The sequence below is a fragment of the Planococcus citri genome, chromosome 4 (genome assembly GCF_950023065.1).
Source record: "Planococcus citri chromosome 4, ihPlaCitr1.1, whole genome shotgun sequence".
Lineage (NCBI taxonomy): Eukaryota > Metazoa > Arthropoda > Insecta > Hemiptera > Pseudococcidae > Planococcus > Planococcus citri.
In genome coordinates this window covers 40,589,172-40,615,297 of record NC_088680.1, presented here as the reverse complement: position 1 = coordinate 40,615,297, position 26,126 = coordinate 40,589,172, and the positions used below count along the sequence as shown (strand labels likewise).

At 34.5% G+C, this 26,126-nt stretch overlaps 2 protein-coding genes across 2 annotated transcripts in view; one reads left to right on the top strand and one right to left on the bottom strand.

Annotated features, from left to right (window-relative positions):
- amon (amontillado) overlaps nt 1–26,126 on the bottom strand; it is a 152,431-nt gene that overhangs the window by 83,490 nt on the left and 42,815 nt on the right. Inside the window, exon 3 of the mRNA XM_065362714.1 lies at nt 3,991–4,237. Within this exon, the coding sequence (XP_065218786.1) occupies nt 3,991–4,237 (247 nt within the window). The remainder of the gene's footprint in view (nt 1–3,990; nt 4,238–26,126) is intronic.
- On the top strand, nt 87–1,965 carry LOC135844497 (uncharacterized). Its single transcript, XM_065362716.1, has 2 exons — nt 87–242; nt 328–1,965. The coding sequence occupies exon 2, from the start codon at nt 329–331 to the stop codon at nt 1,733–1,735; it is 1,407 nt and encodes a 468-aa protein (XP_065218788.1). The 5' UTR covers nt 87–242; nt 328; the 3' UTR covers nt 1,736–1,965.

Below are 26,126 nucleotides of genomic sequence, written 5' to 3'. Positions count from 1 at the left end.
GTAGGTGAAGAGACAGATAACCTTTTACAAACTTGATTCAATTTAATTCGGCAATTAGGTAATAGGACTTTGTAGATTAAGAAAATATTTCTCATTAAATATATACGATCCACTTTCTGTAATCAATTTTTCTCATCTGATTGCCGAATTTTCGTTCAAGATTCCGGCCCAACTTTTAGTACAGGCTGGTCAATGCAATTAAGAACGTACGCCTGAGAATATTTCTGCCGAAATAAATCGAGGTAAGTTGATTTTTTTTTACTCAAATATTTTCCATAATTCTTCTCATATCGACCCCCTACTTCATTATTCCATCTAATTTTACAGTATGATATCGACGATCCTGAAAACGTGTGTCATTCTGACCACATTGCATTCGACCACTTCGTCAAAAATATCCGAATCTTGTCAAATCTACAGCGATTTGACCAAGCAAGAATTTTTCGCTGACAAGAGTAACTTACTGTATGATTTTTTAAGCCATGAAAGACACAACGAATACATCAACGCGCCTTCAGGTTTCGGTAAAACGACAGCTTTGCATATGCTCAACTGTTTTTTAAACGTCCAATTAAACGATGTACTCAGAGCAGTCCCTGCCGACCAAAGCCACGCTCACGAAATCTTCAAAGACTTGAAAATTTCTCAACATACGAATATTGTCTCAAACTACATGGCTCAAATACCGGTAATCAACTTGAATTTGAGTTTTTCTTTCGAGCCAACAGACGTCATAACCCATGAAATGGTGCTTTCGCAATTGAATTCTAATTTGAAGAAATGTTTTCAAGAATACGACTGGGTGCCATTAGAGTCTTTAAATAAAAGCGATAATGCGTTTGTGGTAACAGCGTTGGAAGGCAAGCTGAAAAAAACACAAGTCGAAAGAAGTCTCTCCTTATTGAATACTCTGCTTAGAACGAATTTTAAAAGAAGACCGATTCTATTGATAGACGAATACGATTCATTATACAACTACCTTATACAAGCCGGTGATCAAGTTCAAGAAGGGTATAACCTGATCAACAGAATGCTGGAAAATGCCATTTATCAATTCGCGAATACTTCGATTGATTACACGTTTATGGTAGGTATAAGTAGTGTACCGGTATTCTCGGCTGCAGATTTAGCCATACACGTGTTCCACGAAGAATTCACCATCGCTCACAGATTCGTACCGTATTTCGGATTCACTAACGATGAGATGAGAACACTATTCCACAAATACAACTGCAGCGACGAAGAGAAAGAAAACATCACGAGAAATTACGGAAATTACGCGATAAGAAACGGCAGTCTTTATATTACGAATTCGATCGCTCAGTATTTCAAGAACAGAGATCCGGCTGATACGAGTATGAAACTTTACTGGAAACATACCAAAGCTATAAATCTGTTCTTCTTTTTCTACGACGTGCCTTCGTTTACGAAAAGAATTTTCGATATACTTGCCGGCGAGGCCCCAGTCAAATTACAAATTGATACATCTTCGGTAACCTTTAAAGCCCTACGTTATCTGGCTAGTAATATTACAAATTCTACGGACGAATCGGATGATCATATTTTACATCCGTTACTTTTAGAGCAAGGATATCTCACAAGGACTGAGGACCGTGATATGTACTTGTTGCCTAATCTAGAAGCCTATCATAGCTTGAATAACAATATTTTGAATTATTACAGCAAACGGATGAATGATACGCAACATCTCAGGCAGTACATTCCAAAAATTTAATACATTTTGGTTGCATACCCATACATACATCATATTTGGCATCTTTTGAACGAGAAATAGTTTTTGTGATCGTGCGTTTTAACAATTTGAATTGTGTATTCGATATCGAAGTTTGATGACTCGTCAAATGTAAGCAAAAAATTATTTAAAAAATGAAAAAAGATATCCTCGCACATCAGAAATCATTTTCAAATGTCAGATACTAGTCAATAAATTACTTATCAACACAACTTTTTCATTTTCAATTTGACATTTAAATGTATGGAGTGGAGGGCAAAGTGTGATTCGAGATAGGTACATAATATGTAGGCCTATACCTGAAACGATTCTCATATTCAATAGACGGAAGAAGCGATGAACAATAGCAGTGAATGCGTTTTCTACGCCTCACAAGGGAACTTATCGAGGAGTCCACTTCCGATTTGAACCACGATTTTTAGAAAGAGCATGGTCTGAAACCCTCATGACCAAAATTTCAGCAGATCAAATCGATTTTTAGATTTTTGAAAATTCAAAATTAACTACGGCGATGTCGGCGATGTATGTTTTTTTTCAATGTGTATCTATGTACTTATCCAGTGAAAATGATACAAATCAGATCTGAAACTAATATCAACTCCTCCAAACAAAATTTCACTATTTACAGTCATTCTGAAACCTCCAGAGCAATTTCCAATTTCTCCAGAATTTTGAAATTTTCCAAAAGACGTGAAAACCAATTTGGGCAGCCAAAAATTGAGTTGTGGCGCATTCTAGATTATGTTTAACAAGCTCATTTGCACTTTGATCGGTTTCTAGATGGACATCTCGAGTGCGTGTTCTTGAATAGTATAATATGGAAACTTGCTGGTCAGAAAAACGCATTGGAGGTGCCTACACGGAAGTCAATTCAGATGATGAACCCTCTAAACAGATCGAGAATAAGCCACAACTCGATTTTTACCTATCCAAATCAATTTCCATGCTTTCTGGAAAAATTTCAAAATTCTAGAAAATCAAAAATCGTGCTGTGGGCTTTAGATTTATATTTTAAAATTAAGAAATTTGGATTTGGGGTAGTTAGTTTTAGACAATACGAACAGAAAAAATGTGATTTTTTAAATTTTTCTCCTCATAAAATATTTTGATGGAAGAAAACGTACTTGAGGTGTCCGCCTGAGAATTGACCCAGATGCGAATAAACTTATTTAGATTGAAAATAAGCCACAACTCGATTTCAGGGTGTCTAGCAAAATTTCCATTTTTCAAGAGAAGGGGGGGGGGGTGAAGCAACTCCATCATTTCAATTTTTGATTTTCTCATCTCCAAGATCTTTGCTAATGTAATGAACTTGAATGGATTTTTTCAACACAACAAATTTTTAAGGAATGTAAAAAAATTCAATGGAAAATTTGAACGACATTTGGAAAAAAAAATATAGGCAATAATTTTTCGAAATGAAACGGCGAGTTTTCAAGTACATAAAATAAGCAAAAGATAAAATAACAATTTTGTCATTTGATAGGTACAATTTTGCCTAATATTCATACATATAACGTATACAAATTGTAATTTCTCCTTTAAATCTGGAATTGGTCCTGGAGAAGCGAGAACAGAAGCTCTCGAAAAGTAGTTGAGCCTTTTTCAACAAAATTTTTTAAAAATTTCAGAAAAAGGAGAAATGAATTGAAAATTTGAAGTCTGATTGGAAAAAAACAGGACTTTTTGATGAAAAAAAATAAAATAAAAAGCAAGACAATTGCAGGACTTGCAGGACTCATCGGCAAAAAGCAGGACTTTTTCAGGACTTGCAGGACCCCTACTACACACTCCGGATTTTTGGCTATCAAAATTAATTTCCACACCTTGTGGAGAAATTTCAAAATTCGGGAGAAATCAAAAATCGTGCTGGAGCCTCCAGAATGATCAGAAATGGCGAGATTCTGTTCGGTGGACTTGATATTAGCTTCAGGTCTCATTTCCATGACTTTTACTAATTTTTTCAAAAGAGAATAAATCGCCGAAAATGTTAGGTAATGTGTAATTTCGAATTTGAAAAAATTATTCAAAAATCAAAAAATCAATATCGGCAGCTGAAATTTTGGTTATGGGGTTTCAGACCATCTTGTTGCAGGTGTCGAAGTGCAATGTTCACCGAATTCCGAAATTCTCAGAGATTGTTGAGCTCTGAACACCTGCATATGGGGCCCAATGAAGACCAAAACGCCATCTTAAAATCAATAAGCTATTGAAAAAAATTGTTCAAAAGTACTCACCATCGTCCATAATAGCTGTGGTAACATTCTTGCCGGTGACGCCTTGCGCCCAGGCTGCTTCAACGTTTAAATCTAATTTAACTTTTCCGCCATTTTGGCCGGTGTTTTTCAAATACCATTGTAATGGAAAATACGGATCCGTAGGATCTTCTGCTGGTTTGATACCAGGCACTAGCGCTTCGACTTTCAAAGGCTTATAGCCTCTTTTAACGCGCCTGAATCCGGTTTGTTGTACAGCGAACGCCACCTGCGATAGAGGAAAAGAAAAACAAACCCATACTTTCGTAATTCGCTCCATGTAATTGCAAAATGCATCACAAATACATATAAGTACACAAATGCGACACAATTCAATTCATGCAATAGTTAGGTACAGTACATTACATATGTCAAAGGGGGATAGGTACAGTACAGCGCACGAGCACCTCGTACACGTAGCGTTATCATCTTCATAAATAAAAATAGCAATTTAATCCAACCGCATAAAATCGACTCCGCGTAAGAGAGAGTTTTACGTAAATCTTGAGCCAGCATTTATAAACATACGTACATCTCCGAAAACCCACCGCCATCACCCCCTGTCGTCTACGTTACCTTTATACGGTTACACGAGTCGTAAGCTCAACCATTTTTAATACCACGACCACGTACATAAAATCTCGTCTACGTTATAAAAACAAAAACCTCTGCCACCTTTTTGCACGCTGCGTCACGTTGCCTCCTCGTCTCTGTTGAGGCTTTTGCATTACACATTGTTACAACGAGTAAATTCGATACAGACCTTTTTCGTTATAAATCCAAATTTAAACTGGATACCTTCATTGTGTAATAAATCGACTTATACACCACTCCTACGCTGCGATTCGTGCGAAATTTTGGACCAATTTTCATTTCGAAATCGCTTCGAGAAAAATACTTTCTTCGCGTTGCCGCTTACGAAACATAATACGAAATTCGACCGACGACGCGACGCGACGAATTCCGAAATAACGAAGATGTAACTGTCGACAACGGGCGTACGTGGGCTCGATGAAATTTCAATTTTTAATTTCATCACGTGGAAATTCAATCCACACCAACGTTGTTGACGATCACGAAAATTCAAATTGTCAACATTTAGGTATCTGGTATACGGATCTATTCTGACTAGCAAGTGACTTTTGGGGTTGACTTTCAACATCTTTAGAAATTTAAAACTGTGTAGCAGAAATTTGTAGCGTGATGGTTTCAATTTTCGAAAAGCGACCTTGGCGACGAAAATCGATCTGATGAAGTTCGAAAAAGTGTGCGATTTTTTTTTTGAAAATATTTGAAATACGTAGACGAGATTTTAAGTACGTGGTCGCGGTATTAAAAATGGTTGAGCTTACGACTCGTGTAACCGTAAAAATATTTAAACAGAAAATATAATCTATCTATCTATCTTCTATCCATTTCACATTGTTGCCAACAAATGTAGTTTCTGAATCAATAATTTGAAAGCAACTGGTGTTCAGATATGGGCACAGTCCGGTTGAGCATACAGAATTTAGGCCTAATCCAGAAATTACGGAATTGATCGGAGAAAATGTTTCCTTGGGAAAAATTACATTAGATAATGAGAAAACTCGAGTCATTTTTTCCATTGACGTATTCATTTTGTGATAAATTCCAGATGCCAACTGTCTGATATTAGTTGGTAATTTTGCTTATGGCTAATATATTCCATTGTTTTTCAATATTTTTATCAAGAAATTTGTCATCTTGACCCCCTCTTCAGTAATGGTTAAGAAATATATTCTTGATCATGTTTTCTCCTGAAATTTAACCAGGAATTGACAATATTACTGCCTGATTTTTTCATCTTTTTAAAACTGGATAAATTTTCAACAGAAAATTGCTCGAAAATGATCAAAAAATAAAATTTAATTTATTGTTATGTTCGTTTTGTTTGTGAAATTTCATCTTTCACATTACTTACAAAAAGAAGTTAAGTTTCACCAATCATAGTCTATAAATGCATGTATACGATTGTTCAAAATGCATTAAAAAACTAGTATACCAGAAAAACTTTTAAATGATTTATTGGACAATGAAACTGAAGTAGCATATGCTGTCAAATAAACAACTATGATAGAAATTCTGAGTGTAGTAATTCTGATGAGGAAGATGACCCCAGTTTCTTAAATGAGAATATTTGACCATAAATAATTTGGAAACTATAAGAACTGATGATAATAATGATGCTAATATAAGAACATTTTTACCACTTGGGTTTATAAACCCTAGAAATTATTGCTATGCCAAGCAAATATTTGATTAAAAATCAGAAAACTACAGAAAAAAGAAAAAATGAAGAACAAAAAGAAGCTGACTTTCCTAAACAAAAAAAAATCGATATCAAGAGTTGCTCATTTGCTAAAATGCTAGGTGTTGATGAAAAAATATACAATATAAATTATAAATATTTAATTATAATATAAGTCGTAAGTTTTCAGTGTTTATTTGTTCCTATTGTATATGTTTTCTTGTTGGAGATGTTATAAATGGATATTTTCGAATTGATTTTGCTGTAAGCGTAGGTAACGAATAGGACAACGCTATTTTTTCACTCAGTTTGAGTTCATAGCTGTAAATACCGAATTGAGAAATGATACGTCGCACAATTCATTTAATTAAACAACCTCATGTATTTTTTTTTTCATAAATTTCATTTCTGTCGATTCACTTTTAACGATGCCTGACTGGAATGAAAATCATTACATACAGAGTGGCTAAAAAGTTATATTCCAATTTTCATATTTCAAAAAGTTTTAGTTTTTTGTGAAAAAATCAAAAACTAAGCATTCTAGAAAAAATTAATGACATTAAGTCAATTGGAAATTCAATTCTCTACAATTTTCCTCAACTTAATTTTTCTGTAGAGTGCTTTGTTGCGCCTCCAGACTGATTTTTATGAAACTCAGTTTGCAAATTTTTCAAAAGTTCATTTTAAAAAATTGATCTGGAGGCAAAAAGAAGCACTCTACAAAAAAATTGAGTCGAGGAAAATTGTAGAGAATTAAATTTCCAATCGACTGAATGTCATTAGTTTTTTTCTAGGATGCTTAGTTTTTGATTCTTTTTTTTTACAAAAAACTAAAACTTTTTGAAATGTGAAAATCAGAATAACCACCCACTAACTTTTTAGCCTCTCTGTATATAATGTTGTTCACTTCATTTAAGCATCATTACAAGTGAATCAGCAGAAATGAAATTTTTACCAAAAAAAATGTGTAGTTTTGGCTATCAAATGATGCGATTTCGATCGTTGTAGCTATTAGTGTTGTCAATTTATTTGTAAAACAAATGTGATAGGTACTTTTTGTTGGCGGACCCTGTACCTACTTGAATGTCTATGTAAATGTCAAGTAATTTGTATGTATTTAAATTTTCATTCCGTTTGAATTGGTTTAAATGGTATTGCAATCCTTATAACAAAATATTTGATTCAATTTTTTCTTCATAACCTGTAATCAATAGGTTGTGTGATCAATTACCAGACATTTTCCCAAATCCACTTTCCCAAAAGACATGATTCTAAATCACTAAATCACAATTTTTTAAATCCCAAATTCATGTACCTGAACCACTAATAACCCAAACACCTACAACCTGAATGCTTATGTCCTGAGCGCCTAAGTATATCCCGCAAATAAGTGTATTTGTTGATACAGTAGTTAGCTGAACACTATTCCCACTTTCATTTATCATGGGAATAGGTAGAAATGGTCAGGTTTAAATACCACCGAAGCACCCCAGCACGGATGGAATTGCAACAGTCGTTTTTAACAATCACCTAAAGATACAACAAGTACGTCAATGAGGGTAAATGGATTTAGCCTCAAATGGATTTGGGATACCTAACAAAATCTGGATTTTGTCATTTGGGAAAACATCTTTCAGGGAAGCGGATTTGAGAAAACATCTATGTACGAGTAGTTACCTACATAGTAGTCACCTATGATGTGCTCTGAGAAAAGGGACCTAGTGTGTCAAAAAATGGGTTTTGACTTAAGAGTGGATTCTGGCACCTAAAAGTATGTAGAATAACATGGAATGAGCTAAATTTCTGATGAGAACATTTTAACATTATAAAAACTTTAAAAAATTCTATAAAATGAGAAAAAAATTATTTAAAAAATTAGAAATATTAGCGCTCAAAACTTTTAAAGCTCTCTGGAGGCGGATCAAAGCACTCTACGGAAACATGACGTCGAGGAAAGTTGTAGAGAATTAAATTTCCAATCGACATACTGTCGTTAGTTTTTCTCTAGGATGCTTAGTTTTCGATATAAATGCAAAAGAACGTAAAAATCGAAAAATGCTTTTTTCTATTTTTTCAATTTTTACTTTCTTTTGCAATTATATTGAAAACTAAGCATCCTAGAGAAAAACTAACGACATTATGTCGATTGGAAATTTAATTCTCTACAACTTTCCTCGACGTCATGTTTCCGTAGAGTGCTTCGATCCGCCTCCAGAGAGCTTTAAAAGTTTTGAGCGCTCAATATTTCCAAGTAGTGCACTCAAAAAAATCGAGCAACCCAACAGAACGCAGCGACGATACAGAGTAGCAACAACCGAAGACATTGTCACAGTAATACTTTTTAAAGCGAAACGACAGGCAAGTGACGTCACCAACGTTGGTATTCACAGCTCTTCTCTCAGCTGAAGGCGCATTCACAGCAGTGAAACTTTAAATGCAGAGCGCATCACAATGTGATCTGCAAAGTGCAAATATCATTTTATTTTAAGATATTTCTGGCTAATGATTGTTAATTTTTCATGATTATGTGTAATCAAGTAATTGACAAAAGTGCTTGGGAAACATACAATGGAAAATGAGAATTTTCAAGGCAAAAATTTGAATGGAATCGGTAATGTGTTTCTAATTCCAAACTCTTTCAGCCACAAGAGGATCTGAAAATTCTGTTCTATGAAGAGATTCTTCTCCCTGTTTCAATGATTTTTTTGTAGGGTTGATTAGAGGAAAGACTAGTAGAATGAAGAGGAGTTTCAAGAATAGATCTATAGATGAACTCTGTACTTGGATGATTGTATGTGAAGATACACTATCATTGAATCGATACAGAGGCACTGAACAGTGAACAAGTGCAAACAAAGATGTAAGAAGACTGCACTTTATGATATAATACAAAAAATAGTGAATAGGTAGGGACAGCCAAAATTCCAGCTGCTCATTCACAAAATTTTACAACGTCTTACAAAGTAGTTCAGATCCCAAAATAGAAATCTCCATAATTCACTATCTAATATTAATTCAAAAAAAAAGGAAAAAATTCAATGGGAAGCTAAAGTTCCGTAAAATTATTTTCAGTCGTATCTCAATTTTCCTAACATTTTGAAAACTAATAAATTTTCAATGCGAGTAACTAAATGACAAAGTACTTCAAAGGTGCATTTTTTTTGGAAAAAAATCAAATTATTTTCACTTTGACTAGGCAGCTACAATTGAGCAAATTGTATTTTATAATTACTCTCATCCTTCAATTTTCTCATGCTTTCCAGGCTCAATTTCAAACAATTTTTTTCAGTAACTTAGATACTTGTAAATTCAAAAACAATGTTATAGAAGATTCAATCCTGCATCAGTCAGCTGGTGGTTGAGCAAAATCCGCATTGAGCCATGAATCATAAAAAAATTGAAAAATGTTCAACAGTTGAAAATTACAATTTTGCCCAATTGAAAAAAATGCACATTAAAAGTACACTTTTGGCAGCTCATATTGAAAGGATATCTCAAAACAGAAGAAAAATTTAATAGAAACAAATATCTACAAAGTTTTAACAGCCCAACTGATTTTTTTTTAAATGTAGGTACATAAAATTATTGGATTACGGAGATTATTATTTTAGAAGCTTGAAAAATTTGTATAATGCTGAATTTTGAGATTGAGCAGCTGAAATTTTCACTGTAGGGCACCTAAAGAGTCTCTTCACTGAGAAAAAAAAACTTCAAAAGTGTGCAGGAAACAGAATTTTATGCTGTTGTTTTTCAAGTGCTAGAGAACAAAACAAAAATGAATAACATTGTATAAATCGGTTAATCTCACACTAAAAATGAGCTATATTACTTAGATCAAAGAGCCTTCAGCAACCAGTAGCGACAGTGGACCGCTAACGAAATGATTCAAATGGAGATTAGAGAATCACATTGTAAAAAATGCTGGAAAATGATATCAACCTATTCAGCATTGGAGCCCAGTGTAGTCACCAATGTTTGGTTTCACACCAGAGATCTTATTTCCAACATGATGGAGCACCACCACACTTGAAATAATATGATGACAACATTTACAACAAAACATTCCTTATTACTCATGGTTAGCCGGGACAAGGTCCTTCCTATTGTTGGTAGCGATAGGCTTCTTAACCCAAGCCATCTTACACTCGCGATGTGCCGATGTATGGATCTAGAGATCTGTGTGTATTTAGCCATAGTAACATTCTAGTAACATTCTGCCGTGTATAAATAACAATACATTTTGGTTTTCGTTGTCGATCTTTAATTGGTAGATGAGATGTGATCAAGAACAAATAATTTATCAAGCACATTACTTCTTTCTAGCAAACAAATGCAAACAAGAGGACCTGAAGCCAGGCGCGGTGGAATGGCTTGCACATTCACAAGGCTTGACCCTTTTCTCGATTTCTTCCTATAAGGATGTTTCAAGTCTATGCTAAACTTGTTGAAAAGGGATGAAAAAATTCATAGTGAAGGTGATTTGTCAGTTATATCATTAATGTATGCAATACAGTAAGTATTTGACTTGAGATTGAAAAAAAATGACTGATGTCGACATTAAAATATTTTATATTGAAAATCAAAACGCCAGAAACCTGCCATTCAAGCAAATTTTTCAAAACTTTCCCACGTTCAAAAAACGTGCACAACTGGAACATACCCGGTATCAAACTTTCAAACAAAATAAAAATCCATGTATCAGCACCATACTTATGTAAACTTTCGTTTCGTTCAAAAACAGACCTATAATGTCAACATCCACACGATATTTATGACCAAACAGCCATAAATATTGCAAATGAATCGTTCACGAAACGAAAAAATATATCGTTATTTTCAAGTCTAATGCCTCAAATACAACACAAATCTCTATCAGTATTTCACGAGGGTTCGAGCACATATTATGATTACATATTTTGCAGAATAATTCCTCCCACACGTTTACAATCTAGTCATAATTTACCTACATAGATAAAATATAATCCGAAATCTACCCCTCCTCCCAATCAGTGCTCCGTCACGCAGATACTGCCTTTAAAAAAATCGAATTGAAAATATTCGCAAACCTGCAAATCTAGATACGCGACCAGGTTTTATTTTAATAAATTTTTTACGACAAAAAAATCCCAACGAGGGTAACAAGCGACGCGTAATCTCAGAGGATTAACTTGGCACAGATAAGAGCAGGCAAGCTGATACAAATCCGCGTTGAAAATTTCGTCGCTGAGAGTCTCACCTGATTACGTTGGTTTCCGAAGTCATAAAAAATAAACAACTTTAGTTTCTACCCCGCGAAAAAAAAAACTTGTTGCGATTTTTTTTCACCAAGTTTAATCATAAACATTTTGGAAACGAAACACATAATTAACTTCAACATAATGGAGTCTGGTTTTTTCTTTTTTTTAAGCCAAATGAAAGCGAATGGAACCGAGAATTTTGAGTAATAAACGCGTACGTGATGAGATTATTATTTAATTAACGCAAGTCGTGCGCCAGATGTTTACTCGAAACATTATACGCTGGTTTACGCCCCAAATCTCGAAATGAACTTGTGTCAGCTGGTGGTGTTTTACACGACGACGACCGCGTATCTCGTGTCAAGGAGGTCAATTCAAGGAGCATATTGTTGTAATCGTGATCCTCATCGCAGATTTTAATGCGTGAAAATTAATTTGATGGCATTGCCTGACGAGTTTACAAGTTTGTACGACTGTTTCACAACGCTGACTTGAAATCACCGTATTATGTCAAGTACCTGACATTATAAACACAGATATCGTTTCAGACTGCTCATCATCAAATTTCTGTACAAGCAGGATGAGTGCTTGAGCACTACTTATATCGGTTTAACTTTAATTAGATCATTATACGTAGTTTCAAGGGTTAAAATTTGAGCTCGCTTCTTGAAATAACGAATAACAATGTTTTGGTAAAATTATATTTTGTTTCCATTGGCATTCTAATGCTCAAATTTTGACATTTTCAACGTGATTATTAAAAATTTATTTAAAAAAACATTTTCAAGAGACGCAAATAAAAAAAGATGTACGAATACCAAGATGTTCAGTGCTCTCAATATCATCTAATATTTAAAAAAATCTCCTTTCGTTTTCAACACGATCTGTTGATATTAGAAATTAGGAAAAAAAATCGATGGTCCTCGTACAATTTTGGTTTGGTCTGACATGAAAATCGAGAAGTCTAAGCCCTTAGATTTCGTACTCAGGAATTCATTTGATATAGAAGCTAAGAAATCGTCCTATTTGAATTGGAGATCTCGATTACAGGACCAAAGGAACACACCCTCCACTCAATTGCAGAGGATATTGAGTTGAAAGTAATCCGGAAAATTTGTTTAGCCTCCGAGGTGTCCCTGGAGAGGAGATGTGGGTCCTCAAGGAGAAGGCATTTTCGGAAAATCGTAATCAGTTTGCTCCAGTTCTGTTTTGGACGAAATAGCCCAGTTCTGTTCCAAAAGATAAGTATGTAATAATAGATGCATCAACTTGGGCAATTGCTGTCAAATCGAGATAAGTTTTGAGGTTCTACAGAGCAATTGAAAATTGTCAAATCGCTAACTCTCGGGTGAATTCGTGTTTTGAAAACATTTCATTCTTATTCTCGAATATTACACGTGAGAGAATATTTTGGAATACCTACAGTGGTGCTCATTTTCAACTATTGTTGCCAACTTCAAAAACACAAAATTGAAATTTGCAATAATAAACTAAAAATTGGCACTGCTGTATTTCAGAATATCCCCCCAGTTTCAAAAATGATCATTTTCGATGTTGGCATAATTAATAAATAATACTCGAGAATGAAATACGTATATTCTCAGAACACGAAATTTACCTAAAAATCTGAGATTTGCAAATTTTCAACCGTTCATGTAGAGCCCAAAAAGGTGTGTTCGATTCAGACAATAATAGCCCACGGCTATATCGATGCAGAATCTCAGACCCTGTCTTTTGAATCTGTGCCATTTTTTCCACAACAGGTTGGGTAAGGGTAAAGGGCAATTGACAAGCAAGTTTTGTTTAAAAAATTTTCCTTATAGAGCTGCAAATATCACGAAGGGAGATAGTGTGGAGAACTACTCGTTTTTGATGGAAATGAACGAAGTTGTTGAAATTTTAATTTGTAAAAGAACTATTTGTCCAGGGAAGGTCAAAAACAAATTACTGGGATGTTCCAGTTTCAAACGTTTTCCGGTACAAATTTTGACATGGAGTAGCCAATTATGAAAAATTTTGAAAATGAATCAAAAACTTCGAAAACCAAAACAATTTTTTCCCATCACTACCAGCCGTTTTATGCGGTAGGAGAATCGAGAAGAGAACAACACCCATCAGCATCGTTTGAACAACCCAAAATAGAACCTACCCTCCTCAGCAAAATAACAAATATTGTCCCACTGGAATCACCGATCAAATTACCACATCAACAACGCGACCTCGAAAATTTTTTCAAAAACTTTCACACCAACGTAATTTTTATTCAAAATTGAATTTTAAAACATAGTCGTGTTCATGTCACTCAACGTACGCAAAATTTTCCCAGATGCGTGTGACTTTTACAAATTTCTAGATTGTTAAAAGAGACGTCGTCGAGACGCTAAGAAAATTTACTTTCGACAAAACGCACAGGTAGGTACAAAGATACAAAAAGCAACTTACGGTAAACTTCGCCATTGTTTCAGTGACACTCTACGAATAATAATTTTCTCGTTAGTCGGGCTCAACTTTCGAAATCGTTAAAGCTTTGAAAATTCTCACAGAAAGCGCTCAACCATATATCGAGGAGAGAATTCGTGTACGAGGAAAAAAACTCTTTCCACATATGAGAATTGGTAAAATATCTTCTCGTTTTAAAGAACCACCGCGAGTACGACATTGGATGGCGCGATGCTGGTAGTTGCTAGTTGGTAGTTGGTGCCGCGATGAAATTTATTTAATTTTCAAACCACCCATAATCGTAAAAAAAGAGAATTTTTTTATTCGTTCTTTTAAAAACGCGTTTTTAAAAGCCATATCCGCGCGAGATACCGTAATAAAATATAGAATTATCTTTCGCCTTCAGCATGTAATAGAAAATAAAAGAGATAAAGGAGTTTCAATGTTTCCACTTCAACGAAAGTACCCTTTTCTTTTTTTTTCTTCACTTGGTCTTTTTTTCACCCAATTCTATACGTCTATTCTTGCTCGTTTCAAACGCGTGTTTCACTGTGCCAGCAAATGAAACGTCACTTTGAAAGAATTCCTTTTCATTTTTTTCTCCAACTTTGGTATCGAAAGCAGAATTTTTTCTTTGATTAATTATCAGCTGGGAAATTTTTACGTGAAATGGCGCAGCAGTAACTGGTAAGACAACTAGGGACACATACAAATGGTTCATTTTCTCGAATTTCTCGCATCAAATCTACAATGGGAATTTGAAACACCGCTTCGAACCTTTTTCGTGAAAAACCATAGTTGTATTTTATTCGTATAGGGTACTGCCAGTAAAACCGCGTAACCTCTGAATCGCTACATATGGGTACTTTAATACGTCTGAATGATCCTTTTCCTGATAAACATTTTCTCGTTTACAGTGGAACGCAAAGTTTACCATAATACTCCGTATTTATATAGCCAAGGTGAAAAAAATGAGGTCTATTTTTTGAGCACTCCTAACAACGTTTCTTTTTTTTTTGCACGAAAAAGCTCGAAAATATGAGACCATTACTGTTGATGTTTTGACACGACAGCGTCGATAATTCATGAACTATATTATACAATTTTGCCATTCATATCTCAAGCGTCGCATCGTACCAAGTATACGGTATCGTCTCTTGCATCGTAGTCATCTCATGGGTTATTCTTATACTCGTACGTCTCGGTTGTTTTTATTATTCCATCAAAAATCTTCGTTTTCGAATATCTCAACCATGAAAGTACGGAATAATCGCGGCAAAATAGAAGGGATTTTTCGTCGACGAAAACATATGTCATCTCAGCTCGTCTCGTGAAACGTCCTTACGCCTACGTAATTATTAAACGAGCCTAGAAAAATATTCGTTTTCAAGTTTTACGCCTCCGTTAGAAGGTATTTTAGGTCACAGAAATGAGTAATTTAGGCACGAGTGACTGACTAATGACAGATGAACACCGAACACGATACACAAATCGGATTATTCGACAGGTTGTGTGATTAATTGATATTCAAGCGGCAGATGAAGTATAATCAAGAAAAAAAGGAGATCCAAACATTTTCCGGAGATAAAGGAGCAAATTAACTTAAAAATATTCAAAACGTTCAAAATTCAATCCAATTTCTTATTGAACGATTTGATTGGGGGGGGGGGGGTGAGAGAGGGTCTGATGGGACCAAGGAAGAGAGGAGGGGGTCAAAAAATGAATGCTTATGAAGTCTTCCGATATAATTTGTCATTTTCCATTTGAAAGGCCTTGGGGCAACCAGTTTCCCAGCAGTAGGAAAATGTTCCCTCCTTTAAAATGTCCACAGAAAGGGCACACAATTTGCTAGTTTTTTTTTGATTGGGAGGGGGTGTGGTCGCAGTCCAAAATTTTGGTTCAATTTCTTGATCTGACCTTCTCCCCTCACCTTTCTATCCCTCAAATTGAAGACAAAATTCAAAAAATTTCAAACATAGTTCAAGTATTCAACTATAAGAATCAAATTAGAGCTTAAAATTGGAAAATTGGAAACTTGGCATCCCATCAAGAAGATCTCATTCAGTAAAACGAACAGGCTGAAATGAATCTCAGTCTACTTCGATACTTAATTACTTTTCGCAAACTTGAAATCGGCCCACCTGAGTGGAAAATCTCATTAGGAAAAATTTTTCAACTCTTGGCGGAAATTTCTTCGTTTCAGCGTCTTATTCCAGGAACATAAAACAGACTGGGAGATTGCTCAGCAGTAAATAGAAAAAGACAAAATAATTTTACATACAAGGAAAAATATAATACGATTTGATTAAATTGAAAAAATCAACCATTTGAATCTAATTTTCGCTCAACAATAAACTTTTCAAATATGCAAATGCCCTCGCAATTTTTTCCGATTGTGACCACGAAGTTACGAAGCATTTTAAATCTGTTATTTTTGCATTTAAATATTAAAATAAAAAACTACGAGCGAAGCTTGACTGTTTGACTGAATTAATTATTTATGCGCTGTGGCTTTCGCGAGTTGAAAAAAAAAGAAAAAAATGTAACTGTAAAGTGCATTTAAATTGACATTACAGGTTATAGCGTTTGGAAATTGCATTTTTCCCAACGTAATTTAGTTGTGTATGTAATGATAAAAATAAACGAGGTTTCACACATTTAAAGGATCGAATGAAAAATTCTAAATGATGAGTGGGAAATACCTATCACTAGAAAAATTTTACCCTGCGGACGAAAAAATTGAATTTTATTGAACTCGAACTGTTCTGGTGTCGAAATCAACCATTGTTCAATTAATACGGCCAAAGAGGCGATTACTGCTGAAAATAGGTATTCGACCGATGATGTTCGTCAAACGTGTGAAACTCGTTCATTATACTTATATACCTATTCCTTCATTGAATTATTTTCTCATTCATTCATCGTATTTTTCTCGAAAACTATCAAGAAATAAAGTACCTACTTTTGTTTTTGTTAATAATTTCGATCTTAGTAGTTGAGTAAGAAGAGTTATAAAAAAGTTCTTTCGAAGAATTTTAAATAATTTATAATTCGGGGTTTTCGAGGTTGGAAACATTTCACAAAGGTTGAATTTAATAATTCTATCGTGTTGAAGAAGTTTGAAAGACAAACAAAAAAGTTGTTCTCAATTTTTGTCCAACTTCAGAATTGAAGAGGTTACGACGGATTAAAAATTTCAAATTGTTTTTCAAGGTCTTTAATTTTGAAATTGGACAAAATATGGTAGGTATAGTCTAATTTACAGATCTTTGATTGCTCCATAAAAAAAGTCATTTTCATACTTCAAGGTTCAAAATCGAAGATACCATAGCACTTGGAAAAATTCAGTCAACTGCCTCTTTAATTTCGAATTTAATTTGGAACCAAAAATGTCTCCTTCATAAAATATCTTTAGAGCTCTGAAATTTGGCGAAATTACATATTTGCAATATTCAAAGAATTATGAAATCTTGAATAATTAAAATTACCTAAAATATTTCTCCAGTCATAAATCATTTAGTTCTAACGAATTAGTAAGTTAATTCGTGAAAATTATTTCGTCATCAAAATGGAAAGAAAACATATCAGGGAAAATAATTCTGAGAAAGACACGTGGTAAAATTCCATTAGGATAGAATTTTATATCACATTATAGTACGTACTACTTCACTTCAAAGGGGTGCAAAATAATTACAACGAGATGACTTTAAACCTATCCTAACGATTACGATTCGCATCGTGGTTTTACATCTGTACAAAAATGTTAATTTGCCAAAACATGGGTCGGTCGGTCTGTGCCTTTGAAGCAGTACACACTACATAACGACGATGAAACCTAACAAAATCAACGTAGGTGGTGGTGTGCAAAACACGCTAATGTATTCACAAAAAACCGCAAAGCCTTTTGAAATTCGCCTTACATTGTGTACTTGGATGATAACCTACTGTACAATCTACCTACCAGGTAAGGTAGTACAATAATACGTATTCGTGCAGTATTTGGAAAACACACCGGCAAATTTGCTTGTATTTCGACCAAACAAAATACATACAAGTATCGGCGCGAGCTTGCGAGAATGTAGGTTCAAGTGGAAATGAGAGATTTAACGTTCCATTAAGCGTAAGATGATCTCTCGAGGATTACAAACGAATTGCCCAAGTTCAAAATGTATCCACTATTCGATACGGGTAACAGGTTAAACTCGAGGAAAATCCCTCTTCGAATTACCATGTGAACACATTTTCCATCTTATACCTACTAGACACAGCGGGTGTTCCATCAGGTACCTACCTCGTAGCACAATCGAACGCAAAAATACGTTTGTTTTTCATTTCGGCCGAAACCGAGTATTTGTACGATTACACGACAAATATTTACTTAGTCGTAAATTTACTCCAGTCTAGAGTAATGTTTATAGAGATCGATAAAGTATACAATACATAACTCGAAAGTAGTCTTTTAGAAAAAACTTGGCTCTTTTGATTTGGTGCTCGGTATCAAAACCTCGACTGATATCCGCTCTTTCGCGCGACTATCGTCGATACGAGTATTTCTTTTCGTAAACGTCTTTATGTAAAGTAAGCTCTTATGTCCATTCAAAGAGCAGCTACGTTATTTGCAGTAAATTGCTATCCAAGTTTTTCAACAATAGAATAGAATTTTCCTTTAATGGATACAGGCAATGGTGAAAATTCGCCAACGCAAAAAGGCGCCCTTTGAAAGAGAAAAAAAAACCTCCGAGCTCTCTTAACATTCATAAAACCAAAATATAGAATTTCCTCGGCCATGCTATACAGCGATAAAATGACGTATATCGGATACACGAAGAGGGTTTTTTTTCCTGAATGAAACAATTTAGCGAGAAAATTCTCGAATACCGAGCGTTTCATCATAATGCAAGCAAATTACCTTTAAAAAATACATCTCGATAAATTTCAATTCAAATACGAGTATCACGAATAGGCTAAGGGTATAATCGAAAACTAAAAATATCGCGTAATCTAACGAGCTTCCTTTCTCAGTATTGTACGAACAAAAAAGCATCATCAAAAGATCGCCTCCTTAAGCGTATACTTCACATACGTATATTTTCGCAACTTTATTCGTCACTCGAGTTATAATTTTCTTTTGAGCTTTTCAACTTTGATTCGGACTCGCTTCTTTGTGAAATGTAAAAAAATTTCATTTTATTTATCGCCTCCATCGCCTCCGTTTATAAATCATTTTCAGCTTTTGAGGACCGTACGTAATACGTTTCGAAGGACTGTTTTTTATCGTCTTTCATATCTCGTCGAGTGTGAGCGTTTTTACGAGACGAAATTAAATTTTCCAGCGGATTTTCGCCGAACGTCACAAATATAAGGTGAGCTTCCCAGTACTTCGTACGTATTGCGGCGAATGTTTGAAACAATTTTTTTTTAATGACGCCATGTTCGGAACAAGATTAATTTTTAAATCCTCAAAATAAGAAGGCATCTACTGCTCAAAATAAAATGTCTCAGAAAAAATTATTGAAAAATCCGCAATATACTGCTTCGCCTACAGCTCATAATTCATCACCTCAGTTCAGAGTAGGCTGAAATGATGGATCTCAAAAAAGTCAAAAAAGTGTTTGTGGTTAGTGAAATTTCACATTGTTGCGACCAAAATGTAGTTTCTGAATCATTTATTTGAAACCGACTTGTGTTTAAATATGGGCAGTTCGGTGACTGCGATAGTGCGATACCTGCGCGTAGAAAAATTAGGCGCTGTCCAGAAAATTTACTATCTAAAATATCACCACCTGCGATTGAACCTAACGACTCGCGAAATACTAAAGGAAATTCGTGTGATACGAGTATTTTAAAATGAATCAATTGGGCTAAACGTTTAATAGGTAAAAATGTATCTGTTGTTTTGAAAACACCGCAAACAAAGACAATAAGTAAAATTAATAATATTTATCTCTACATTATTTGCAGAATCGAGCAATTTTCAATCACCGATTGAAGAAACATCCAAAGTGCTATCTCAGAAAAAACGTTTGAAAAATCCTGAAAAACAAAGGATAAAAAGAGCTCAAAATAAGTACATAAATTTCAGAAAATTATTAAAAGTGGTAAAGGTGTAACTCGGATTGTTTTTTTCCAAATGTGCTCAATTTAAAAATTTAAAGAGCGGAATTTTTTTAATTTTTCGAGAATTACATTTCTTAATGTATAGTAGATATTTATGAGAGTGGACTACTGTTCGAAAGATTATTAAGAAAAGTTATGAAAACTGTAAAGAAGAAGAAGTCTTCTTCAACTCGTTCTTCACCACGCATATCACGACGAAGTACATATAGTAAAGATGCAGAGCTTCAAGAAGCTGGGTACTATAGTACAAAAATTAGATGTCTTTGAAAATTTTAAATTTCTTTCATACGATGTTTCATAAGAAATCCACCTCCTTCCATCAGGTATCATAAGCTGGCAATTCAGGCTGAGCACAAGAAGGTGTGTTTGTCCTTCTTTTGCATAGAAGTGATTGAGTTAAAGTCACACGTAAAAAGAAATTTCAACCTCGTGTTACTCGTCGAGAACTATGAGTTTTTTCATGTGGTTGATCATCGTGATAGTTGATCAGGGAGAGCCATGCAAAATACATAATCTGAAAAATCGAATCCAAAATTTGATAACTTTCATAATTTTTTTCGAAAATCTCAAAACGTTTTTTTTCGGTTTGCATGTGATTTCTTTCAATATTCCTCGAAATAAAAAAGTTTGGCCTTCCCAATGGTAGGTACTACTCGTACAATGCCTATTTCTCCGTCTGGATTGGATGAAATATTCTATGATTTTCAAATCTTAAGAATTCAGTCTACAATAAATTCCAAAAAAGTTTTGTACTTAGAATTGCCCAAAATTCATAGGTTAATTTTACATTTTATACCGTATGATGTCTTATAAATTTCAAACAATAATTTTGATGATGAGAACATTTTTTGAAATTTTTCTAAACGGAATCAACCGAGATAGAGAAATGGGCGATTGCAACATTGAAAATACGAAACTTTTTCCCTCAAAAAACTTGAATAATACGCAAGGAGAACAACTTTGAGATTATCAAAAAAAAAAAGATGAAAAGTATCAACTTTTGAGCACGTATTTTTTGGTGCATATTGCATAATTTGGTTTGAATGGTCTTGCTTAAACTACCACGATGATCAACACATGGAAAAATTCCAGATGAATATTTTCCTGACTGGATAAGACTTCTTAGACACCCTGGAAGTTCTCGAATAACGCAATGTAGAAATCGCCAATTAAAAAAAAGGTAGGTAAACCGTAAATGAACCTACTTGTACCCTATTATGAGTAGCTTACTCACCAGATGTATGAGGTAGAAATATTTAAAAATATTCTCAATGAAAACACATTCTAAAAATTGCCTGTAACATTTCAACAAACTCTTACAACCATTGGATATAAACTCCCTTCTTACAACTGCTGATTTTTTGCTTTCTTTGATCCTGCAGAGAGGTCCCCAGAGTCCAAAATTTGTCACGGCATGATTAGATTGACCACACAGCACCCTGCAACGCTCTCAACTTTTCATGGTACAACGATTTTCAAAATTGAATAGTTTTCCTACAGAGCTGTTGAGGTGAATTATCAATTCCACAGATTATTCTGCAATTATGCTGGTACGTGTATCTGGCTGAGAAGGCCCTAGGGTCCAATATGCATCACATCATGATCAGAGGGTCCACTGATCACCTCCAAAAATCCCAACTTTTCATGGTACAAAAATTTTCAGAAATGAAAAATTTTTTCAAGAAAAATTTGAGTTGAAATATACAATTCACAATTTTTTTAAAGTTAAGCTGGTTTGTGTGTGGCTGAGATGGTCCCAGGGTCCAAAAATAATCACTTGATCAGAGGGACCACAGGGCGCCCTGCAACGCTCCCAACTTGTCATGGTACAGCAAATTTAGAAACCGAAACATTTTCACTGGGAGATTTTTAGTTGAAATATACAATCCACAATTATTTTGAGGTTGTGTTAGGTGTGTATCAGGCAGAAATGGCCCGAGGGTCCAAAATGTATCACCTCATGATCAGAGGGTTCACTGGGCACCTCCAACAATCCCAAGGAAATCTCTGCAGAAAAATTTTTCATTTTTGAAAATTCCTATAATCATGAAAAGTTAGGATGCCCTGTGGTCCCTCTGATTGTGTGGTGGTAAATTTTGGACCTCGGGGCTATTACAGATGGATACACACAATCATATATGGGGAAACATTGTGGACTTGATATTTCAACTCAAAATCATTATAATAAAATTTTTTTATCTTGAAAATGGCAATACCATTAAAAGTTGAGAATGTTGCAGGGTGCCCTGGTGGTGCATTCAGGATCCTAAGCACATCTCAGCTGGATTCAGACCAGCATTGGTTCAAAATAAATGGTGTAGTTTGTGTTTCAACTCAAAATTATTGTAAGAAAATTTTTCATTTTTGAAAATTCCAATACCTTGAAAAGTTAGGAACGTTGCAGGGTGCCATGTGGTCCCTCTGATCGTGTGGTGATACATTTTGGACCCTGGAGCCATTACAGACAGATACATACAAGCATATAAATGGGGAAAATGGTGGACTTGATATTTTAACTCATAATCAGACATTATAATGAAATTTTTCAATTTCGAAAATTGCAATACCATGAAAAATTGGGAACGTTGCAGGGTGTCCTGTGATCCCTCAGAATGCGATGGTGGTGTAACTATAGAGGCACTATAGCAAAGACACAATAATTGACAAAAAACAACAAAAGATAATCACGTTCAAGAACATAAAAATTGTCATCCCGCCAACAAAGAAAAAACTTCATGTAACGCCATGCACACCACCAGGTTTGTGAAGAATAAGTATACTCATCGAGGAAAACAGAACTACGTCAGACGCCATACGCACCACCGGGTTTGTGAAGAATAAGTACTCATCGAGGAAAACTATCTCTTGAAACTTCAAAGTTTACGTGAAAACGAAACTAGATAAATACAAATTATAAATTTAGTCAATATTAATTTACAGATAACTTTCAGCCTCTGCAATAAAATACCTGTGAAAAATTGGTACTGTGCTTTTCAAAGTAAATTATAAAATAATAACTGAATAATTAAAATTTTGGAATAAGGGTAGAGGCACCAAATATGGACCACTTTTTTTTGGAGGATCGCCACTTGAAAACTTTAGGGGGTAGAAACCTCCACAAAGGCTTAAAATAAAGTTCCATCCTTCCACTAACACTGTACAAAACTTCAGGGGTGAAGGTCAACTTTATGTATGTTTTTTTTTTATTGTTGAGTGATGAGTGTTAGAATGACAGTTCGAAATTTTGGACGCCTAATATGGACCGCCTAAAGGATAATTTCAAAATAAACATATTTTTATGTTTCAAAACATCATATTTATCAGTAGAAATGAACAAAAAAAAGTATTTCAAGCATTCCCAGGGTGTCTACTGGATTTGAAAAATCAAATTCCTTGCTATTTCCTTGTTTTTCCTTGCCATTTTCCTTGCTTCAAATTTGAGTTTAAAAAGACAACCCCCTCCCCCTTGTGTGTAGGTACTAGTTTTGTAGGAAATTTCTTGACGTTTTTTTCAACCAGTTTCATGCTGATGGAACATTACGAAGAATTAAAAATGTATAACACGAAGACAATTAAAGATGAGCTTAACAACAATTCGACTTGAAATTGTCGTTTGATGTTGAAGAAAAATATCAATTTCACCCATTGATATAACATTCATATGACTAATGAAAATTTTTATAATTTTTTGGATTTTTGGAGCCCTCATATGTGAAATTTGTTCATGCTAAAACAAGAAACAATTTGCCCGAGCGAAGCGAGGGCGAGAGCTTTCGCGAATTGTTATTTTGAGATGCCTAAAACGAGAAAAACAATGTTTTTTTTTACAACGAGTTCATTTTTTGGCTTTTAGAAATTTAGTATTTGAATGATGTTTTTTTTGAAGGAATTTGAGAATTTGCATTTCGGTGAGGAATGAAAACGATTTTTTTGGGGGGAGTTCATTTTTTGGTTATAAAACTTGATTTTTTCTTTAAAATGCTCATCTTGGACTTCTTGGTACTGAACAAGTAAAGAAAACAAGCCCGAGCGAAGTGAGGGCAGAAGATTATGGAAATTTGTGTTTCGGAAAGTAAAAAAAACTGGCTTTTCTTTCATCATAGGCCCTTATTCGAAATTTTGCCGAATTTTACCCAACTTGCCGAATTGCCGAATAAAATTCGGCTGGAGAGATGCCCCCCTCCCCTAAGCGACATCTCGTACAACCCTGAAATTCTATAACTTTCGATTTCAAAGCAAAGTGAGGGCAAACGTTTTGGAAAATTGACAATAATTCAAGACGTATAAGACCATTATTTTCTATTTGAATGTTTTTTTTTTCAATTTTCACTTTGTTTCACTTCTGACTTGTTTAATTAAAGATTTGTCAAACAAAATAATTCAGCCCGAGCAAAGCGAGGGCAAAAGCTTTTGAAAATTTATGATTCAAAAAGTAGAAATCAACAATTTTTAATAAGAAAAATTACAAGAACAAAAATGGAAAATGCATTATGAAATTGAAAATTCAAGAGGAACTTTTTTGAAAAATCCTTGCTATTACACAGAAATTGTCAAAATCCCTGCTATTTCCCTGCTTCCTTGCTACCTCTAGTGAAATCCCTGCTATTTCCTTGTTTTCCTTGTTTTCCTTGCCAGTAGACACCCTGATTCCCCTTTTCAGCGGCTGTAAAAAATGAGTAAAAAATTCATCTCCGTATAATTTAAAAATCTAAATAATATACATTGAGGATACGTGTACAAAGTATCCTCATTTCAATGCATGAAAATCTAGATCAAGTGAGAAAGAAAGAAACTGGGTAAACCCCCAGTTCTCGATGAAGACGTGAAAACACACTGAAACCAAAACCAGCTCTTTCAATGGGAAAACTTCAACCTTGAAATAATCTCCCATCGGATACTCAACCAAATTAGATCATGCAAGTATATCAACAACAACAAACACACAAGTCAAAACACATTTCCAACGCACTTACAGAGTAGGTAATCATTCTCAAATGCGAACTAGAGAAACATCTTGACTTAGTTCGAAGAAACTAGCGCGACATGAATTTAATCCGAAGACCTTTGCGTTTCTCATCTAAATTACCACCTAAGATTTTCCACCAAAGTTCATTCCCCAAGGAGAGATATTTCGAGGCAAAACATGTATACTTGTCATTTGTAAGTAGAGTACGTAGGCCAAAATGCGCAATACAAGACAATTCTCAAAGCTACACAATGTTATACAGGTACCTTGATTCACATCCATTCGACCTAGTGAGAAATTTATCCAAACATTTAAATTTAGCCTCAGTTATACACGTATTTGTTGAAATTTTCCACGGTTGAGTTTAATAAATTACATACGAGTGGGTAATACCCCTCAACATTTCAAGAAGGTACATATAAAGCGAGTGGAATCAGATCATTCGAAATCATTTGAAAGGTATTTAATTTAATTAAATGATGAAGAAGATAAAGAATAAGGAAAAAGAACGCAGTGTTGTAGAAATTTAATTAATAACAAAAAATACCTCACGATACTGAGTTATCTTTTCACAGTGGCGTTATAAGTTCTCTTTTTGCTGACTCATATTGAAAGTTTCCTTTTTTTCTCTTCTGTTATGCACTGGTATCGACTTGTGCATTTTTTAATTAAATGATATCGAAAACGTTATTTCAAAAAAATACTTTTGCAATTATTCGCGTTTTCATCTATTATTGTTATGTAGTACATATTTTGTATTCAGATGTAAAAATTCATGAACGATCCAAACAGAGAAATGCCTCTCTTGTGGGGGAAAAATACCGAAATCTTGACAGCTAGTAGGTACTGGACTTGAATAAGCTAACATGCGAGTTGAAGAACATTTTAAAGAATTCACCATACTTATCTGATGAAGCACAGAACATTCTAAAAAAATTTTAGATCACCAACGACCAGAACCAAAATGGTGTAATTGTACACGGAGAAAAATGTATTGCGCTTTTTACTAAAAATAATGAGATTTTGGATGTACAAGTAAGTATGTACTTACTTTGAAAATTTAACAATTTTTGCATATTCGTAAATTCAA